The sequence below is a fragment of the Merops nubicus genome, unplaced genomic scaffold, assembly GCF_000691845.1.
Source record: "Merops nubicus isolate BGI_N331 unplaced genomic scaffold, ASM69184v1 scaffold11510, whole genome shotgun sequence".
Lineage (NCBI taxonomy): Eukaryota > Metazoa > Chordata > Aves > Coraciiformes > Meropidae > Merops > Merops nubicus.
This window is the reverse complement of record NW_008583567.1, coordinates 1-7,259: the sequence shown is the minus strand read 5'-3', so window position 1 is coordinate 7,259 and position 7,259 is coordinate 1. Positions and strand designations below refer to the sequence as shown.

At 60.9% G+C, this 7,259-nt stretch overlaps 1 protein-coding gene across 1 annotated transcript; it reads left to right on the top strand.

Annotated features, from left to right (window-relative positions):
* Nucleotides 1–5: 5 nt before the first annotated feature.
* Nucleotides 6–7,255, top strand: PLEC (plectin; the record flags this gene model as incomplete). The annotated part of the gene is made up of 2 exons (XM_008941346.1): nt 6–554; nt 1,205–7,255. Coding segments are annotated over 2 exons (6,600 nt in total), but the record flags the coding sequence as incomplete, so codon positions are not given.
* Between the last annotated feature and the right edge of the window lie 4 nt (nt 7,256–7,259).

The following is a 7,259-nucleotide window of genomic DNA, read 5'->3' as shown; positions in this document are numbered from 1 at the left end:
CCCGCATGCGGCAGCTGGCCGAGGACGACCTGGCACAGCAGCGGGCGCTGGCGGAGAAGATGCTGAAGGAGAAGATGCAGGCGGTGCAGGAGGCCACGCGACTAAAGGCCGAGGCGGAGGTGCTGCAGAAGCAGAAGGACCTGGCGCAGGAGCACGCCAAGCGCCTGCAGGAGGACAAGGAGCAGATGCAGCAGCGCCTGGCCGAGGAGACCGAGGGCTTCCAGAAAACCCTGGAGGCTGAGCGCCGCCGGCAGCTGGAGATCACGGCTGAGGCAGAGCGCCTCAAGCTGCATGTGGCAGAGATGAGCGTGGCGCAGGCCAAGGCCGAGGAGGAAGCCAAGCGCTTCAAGAAGCAGGCAGAGGAGATCAGTGAGAGGCTGCACCAGACTGAGCTGGCCACACAGGAGAAGATGACGCTGGTGCAGACCCTGGAGATCCAGCGGCACCAGAGTGACCAGGACGCCGAGAAGCTGCGCAAGGCCATCGCCGACCTGGAGCAGGAGAAGGAGAAGCTGAAGCAGGAGGCGGCTTTGCTGCAGCAAAAGGCGGAGGAGGTACTGGGCTGCGGGTGGTGGGACACAGGAGGTCTTCCCTCTCCCCAGCTGTCCCACACTGTGTCCTGGGTGGCCAGCTGGGCTCTGGGAACCACGCTGGCCGGTCCCCATGGACCGGCAGTGTGGCACAGGAGTCGGCTGCCACCACCGTCTGGGAGGTCCCACCTGCTGGGGGTCATGGCAAGCGGCTGCTTGTGGGGTGGGACCCCCATGTGTAGGCCCGGGGCGTGTGCAGGGCTGGTGTCGGGTATACCCCACCTTGAGGTGTCAGAGCAGGAGCTCCTGCCCCTGTCCCGGGGATCCCCACCACTGGTGCCAGGTCCGTGGTGTGTCCTGTCTCACCCCTCTCTGTGGCCTCTCTGTGGCTCCCAGCCTCATGCCAGGGCAGCTGCCCCTGACCCTGCAGATGCCCTTGTAGATGTCCTCATGTCTTCCCCCTGCTCATCACACCCAAGTGTTGCTGCAGCTTCTTAACCCCAGCTCCATTTCCTTAACTCTTAACCTACGTAGCAGAGAGCTTGGGTGACCCCGCAGCTCCACCAACCCGGTGACACCCCTCCCACCTTTCCCCCTCGTCCTGTCCCCACCACCCCACCGGTGCTGCCACAGCACCGTCTGACCACTCTGTCCTCTCTCCCACCCCACCCCAGATGCAGGTGGCCCAGCAGGCGCAGCTCCGCCAGGAGACACAGCTCCTCCAGCAGACTTTCCTGACAGAGAAGGATGCCCTGCTGCAGAAGGAGAAGCTCATCGAGGAGGAGAAGGTGAAGCTGGAGAAGCTCTTCAAAGACGAGGTGAACAAAGCCCAGAACCTGAAGGCAGAGCAGGACCGGCAGCAGAAGGAGATGGAGCAGGAGAAGCAGCAGTTGAAAGCCATGTTGGATGAAGCCAAGAAGCACCAGAAGGAAGCAGAGGAGAACGTCCGGCACAAGCAGGAGGAGCTGCAGGAGCTGGAGCGGCAGCGGCAGCAGCAGGAGAAACTCCTGGAAGAGGAGAACAAGAAGCTGAGGGAGAGGCTGGAGCAGATGCAGGAAGAGTACCAGGCTGCCTTGGCCCAGAGACGAGAGATCATGATCCAGACGGAAGATCTGCCTGGGCAGGCCATGGTCACGATGACACAGCTTCTGGATACCAAAGCAGTGCCCAACGGCAGGGACGCAGTGGACGGTTTGGCACAGAATGGGGAGCCTGAGTTTGCGTTTGACGGCATCCGACAGAAGGTGTCTGCAGAGAAGTTGGCCGACGCTGGCATTTTGAGCAAAGAGAACTTGGAGAAGTTGGCAAAAGGCACGGTGAGCGTGGAGGAGCTCTCGCAGAGGGAGGACATCAAAAAGTACCTGCAGGGCAAGAGCAGCATCGCCGGCTTGTTAATCAAACCCACCAATCAGAAGATGAGCATCTACGAGGCTATGAAGAAGAAGCTGCTCAGCCCTGGCACCGCGCTGGTCCTCCTGGAAGCACAGGCGGCCTCCGGCTTCCTCATCGACCCCGTGCGCAACATGAGGCTCTCGGTGAACGAGGCGGTGAGAGAGGGCGTGATCGGGCCGGAGCTGCACAACAAGATGCTCTCTGCCGAACGGGCGGTCACCGGCTACAAGGATCCTTACACAGGCGACCAGATCTCCCTCTTCCAGGCCATGAAGAAGGAGCTCATCGTCAAGGAGCACGGCATCCGCCTGCTCGAGGCCCAGATCGCCACCGGCGGCATCATCGACCCCGTGCACAGCCACCGCCTGCCCGTGGAAGCTGCCTACAAGCGCGGCTACTTCGACCAGGAGATGAACCAGGTCCTCTCTGACCCCACTGATGACACCAAGGGCTTCTTCGACCCCAACACGCAGGAGAACCTGACCTACCTGCAGCTGATGGAGCGGTGCGTGACTGACCCGGACACGGGGCTGTGCCTCCTGCCTCTCACTGACCAGGCAGCCAAAGCGAGAGAGCTGGTCTACACCGACAAAGAAGCCAAGGACGTCTTTAAGAAGGCCACGGTGACGGCACCATTCGGCAAGTTCCAAGGGAAGACGATGACCATCTGGGAGATTATCAACTCTGAATACTTCACTGAGGACCAAAGGCGTGACTTGATCCAGCAGTACAGGACTGGCAAGATCACAGTGGAGAAGATCATCAAGATCATCATCACAGTTGTGGAGGAAAGTGAGAAGAAGAGTCAGATATGCTTTGAGGGCCTGCGGGGCCCAGTGCCTGCTGCCGAGCTGCTGGAAAGCAAAATCATCAACAAGGATCTCTACAACCAGCTGCACCAGGGCAAGAAGTCTGTGAAGGACGTGGCGGAGATGGAGTCCGTGCGGCGGTACCTGAGGGGCACCGATGCCATTGCTGGTGTCCTGGTGGAGTCCACTGGCCAGAAGCTCACCTTCTACGACGCCCTGAAGAGGAACCTGCTGAAGCCGGAGGTCGCCCTGTCCCTACTGGAGGCTCAGGCTGCCACCGGCTACATCATCGACCCCATGAGGAACAAGCTCTTCTCCGTTGACGAGGCAGTGAAGGCCGAGGTGGTGGGGCCGGAGTTCCACGAGAAGCTGCTGTCGGCAGAGAAGGCAGTGACCGGCTACAAGGATCCTTACACAGGCCAGACGGTTTCCCTCTTCCAGGCGCTGAAGAAGGGCCTCATCCCCAGCGACACTGGGCTCCGGCTGTTGGACGTCCAGCTCGCCACCGGTGGCATCGTCGATCCCATCAACAGCCACCGGCTCCCGCTTGAGGTCGCCTACAAGCGCGGCTACTTCGACCCGGAGGTCAACGAGGCTCTGTCTGAGCTCCGTGATGATGCCAAGGCTTTCTATTGTCCCAACACCCAGGAGCACCTCAGCTACGCCCAGCTGCAGAAGAGCTGCCACCGTGACCAGCAGACCGGCCTCTGCCTGCTGCCGCTGTCAGACAAAGCCATCCAGGCGCAGCAGGAGGAGGTCTACACAGACAGCCAGGCGAAGGAGTGCTTCGACAAGGCCACCGTGGAGGTCCCAGTGGGCAGCATGAAGGGCCAGACAATGACCATATGGGAGCTGATCCACTCCGAGTACTTCACAGAGGAGCACAGGCGGGAGCTCCTCCGACAGTACAAGACTGGCAAGGTGACCATTGAGAAGATCATCAAGATTGTGATCACCATCATCGAGGAGGTGGAGACGAAAAAGCAGGAGAAGCTGACATTCAGTGGTCTCCGAGCACCCGTACCTGCCAGCGAGCTGGTGGAGTCCCGCATCATCAGCAAAACCCAGTACGAGCAGCTGAAGGACGGCAAGAAATCGGTGAAGGACCTCTCTGAGACAGATGCGGTGAGGAGGTTCCTGCACGGCAGCGACTGCATTGCCGGTGTCTACGTGGAGGCAACCAAGGAGAAGCTGAACATCTACGAAGCCATGAAGAGGAACCTGCTGAGGCCCAGCACCGCCGTGGTCCTCCTGGAAGCCCAGGCAGCAACCGGGTTCTTGATTGACCCTGTGAAGAACCGGAAACTGTATGTCAACGAGGCTGTCAAGGCTGGTGTCGTTGGGCCTGAGCTGCACGAGAAGCTGCTGTCTGCTGAGAAGGCCGTCACTGGCTACAAGGACCCCTACTCGGGCAACACCATCTCCCTCTTCCAGGCCATGAAGAAAGGACTTATCGTCAAGGAGCACGGCATCCGCCTGCTTGAGGCCCAGATCGCCACCGGTGGCATCATCGACCCCGTGCACAGCCGCCGCCTGCCCGTGGAGGTGGCCTACCAGCGTGGCTACTTCGATGAGGAGATGAACCGGACCCTCTCCAACCCCACCGATGACACCAAGGGCTTCTTTGACCCCAACACCCACGAGAACCTCACCTACCTGCAGCTGAAGGAGAAGTGCATCGAGGATCCGGAGACGGGCCTGTACCTGCTGCCTCTGCGGGAGCCTGAGAAGCCGGCGGTGGTGGAGACCACCCAGGTGTACACGGAGGCCGAGACGCGGAAGGTGTTTGAGGAGACGCAGGTGGACATCCCTGTGGGCAGCAGGGCGGGCTCCTCCATGTCGCTGTGGGAGATCATGCACTCGGACCTGCTGCCTGAGGAGCAGCGGAAGCAGCTCATGGAGGAGTTCCAGTCGGGCCGTGTGTCCAAGGAGCGCATGATCATCATCATCATTGAGATCATCGAAAAGACAGAGATCATCCGGCAGCAGAATCTCATGTCCTATGACTACGTCCGGCGCCGCATCACGGCCGAGGACCTCTATGAGGCCAGGATCATCTCGCAAGACATCTACAACATGCTGAAGCAGGGCTCCAAAACCTTCCGGGAGCTCCTGGACATGGAGACCATCTGGAAGTACCTCTATGGGTCAGGCTGCGTGGCTGGCATCTATATCCCCTCTTCCAAGCAGAAGCTCAGTATCTACCAGGCACTGAAGAAAGGGCTGATCAACTCGGAAGTGGCCCGCTCCCTCCTGGAGGCCCAGGCTGCCACCGGCTTCATGATCGACCCTGCCAAGAACGAGATGCTGACCGTCGACGAGGCGGTCAGGAAAGGCGTGGTGGGGCCCGAAATCCACGACCGGCTCCTGTCTGCAGAGAGGGCCGTGACCGGGTACAGAGACCCCTACAGCGAGCAGAAGATTTCCATCTTCCAGGCCATGAAGAAAGACCTCATTCCCAGCGAGGAGGCCCTCAAGCTCCTGGATGCCCAGATCGCCACCGGTGGTGTCATCGACCCGCACTTGGGCTTCCATCTGCCCCTGGAGGTGGCCTACCAGAGAGGCTTCATCAACAAGGAGACGTACGACATGCTGTCCGAGCCGAGTGAGGTGCGAAGCTACGTGGACCCGTCCACAGAGGAGAAGCTGAGCTACACGCAGCTCCTGAAGCGGTGCCGGAAGGACGAGAGCAGCCGGCTCCTCCTGCTCCCGCTCGGCGACATGCGGAAGCTCACCTTCCGGGGGCTGCGGAAGCAGATCACCGTGGAGGAACTGGTCCGGTCGCAGGTGATGGACGAAGCCACGGCCCAGCGCCTCCAGGAGGGCCTCACCTCCATCGAGGAGGTCTCGAAGAACCTGAAGAAGTTCCTAGAGGGCACCAGCTGCATTGCCGGCGTCTTTGTGGACTCCACGAAGGAGAGGCTGTCTGTCTACCAGGCCATGAAGAAGGGCATCATCCGGCCGGGCACCGCGTTTGAGCTCCTGGAGGCGCAAGCAGCAACAGGCTACGTGATTGACCCCATCAAGGGCCTCAAGCTGACCGTGGAGGAGGCTGTGCGGATGGGCATTGTGGGCCCTGAGTTCAAGGACAAGCTGCTCTCCGCCGAGAGGGCGGTGACTGGCTACCGGGACCCCTACTCTGGGAAGCTCATCTCCCTTTTCCAGGCCATGAAGAAGGGTCTGATCCTGAAGGACCACGGGATCCGCCTGCTGGAGGCCCAGATTGCAACGGGAGGCATCATCGACCCTGAGGAGAGCCACCGCCTGCCCGTGGAGGTGGCCTACAAGAGGGGTCTCTTCGATGAGGAGATGAATGAGATCCTGCTGGATCCCAGTGATGACACCAAGGGCTTCTTTGACCCCAACACGGAGGAGAACCTCACCTACCTGCAGCTGATGGAGCGGTGCATCACCGACCCGGAGACCGGCCTCTGCCTCCTGCCCCTGAAGGAGAAGAAGCGCGAGAGGAAGACCTCCTCCAAGTCCTCCGTCCGCAAGCGTCGGGTGGTGATCGTCGACCCGGAGACGGGCAAGGAGATGTCGGTGTACGAAGCCTATCGCAAGGGCCTCATCGACCACCAGACCTACCTGGAGCTGTCGGAGCAGGAGTGCGAGTGGGAGGAGATCACCACCTCCTCCTCTGATGGCGTGGTCAAGTCCATGATCATCGACAGGCGATCGGGGCGCCAGTATGACATCGATGATGCTATCGGCAAGGGCCTGATCGACCAGTCGGCCCTGGACCAGTACCGCTCGGGCACCCTCTCCATCACTGAGTTCGCCGACATGCTGTCTGGCAACATGAGCGGCTTCCGATCACGGTCGTCCTCGGTGGGATCCTCCTCCTCCTACACCGTCAGCCCGGCCCCAACACGGACGCAGATATCCATGTGGAGCGACCCGACTGAAGAGACAGGGCCGGTGGCTGGCATCCTGGACACAGACACTCTGGAGAAGGTGTCCATCACGGAGGCCATGCGCCGCAACCTGGTGGACAACATCACGGGGCAGAGGCTGCTGGAAGCCCAGGCCTGCACCGGGGGCATCATTGACCCCAACACCGGTGACAAGTGCTCCGTCGCCGACGCGGTGAACAAGGGCCTGGTCGACAAGATCATGGTGGATCGCATCAACCTGGCACAGAAGGCCTTCTACGGCTTCGAGGACCCACGGACCAAGACGAAGATGTCAGCGGCGCAGGCGCTGAAGAAGGGCTGGCTGTACTACGAGGCAGGGCAGCGGTTCCTGGAGGTGCAGTACCTGACGGGTGGCCTGATCGAGCCCGACATCGAGGGCCGCGTCTCACTGGACGAGGCACTGCAGAAGGGCACCATTGACGCCCGCACGGCCCAGAAGCTGCGGGATGTCAACACCTACTCCAAGTACCTCACCTGCCCCAAAACCAAGCTCAAAATCTCCTACAAGGATGCCATGGACCGGAGCATGATCGAGGACGGGACGGGCCTGCGGCTGCTGGAGGCCTCCTCCCAGTCCAGCAAGGGCTACTACAGCCCCTACAACATCAGTG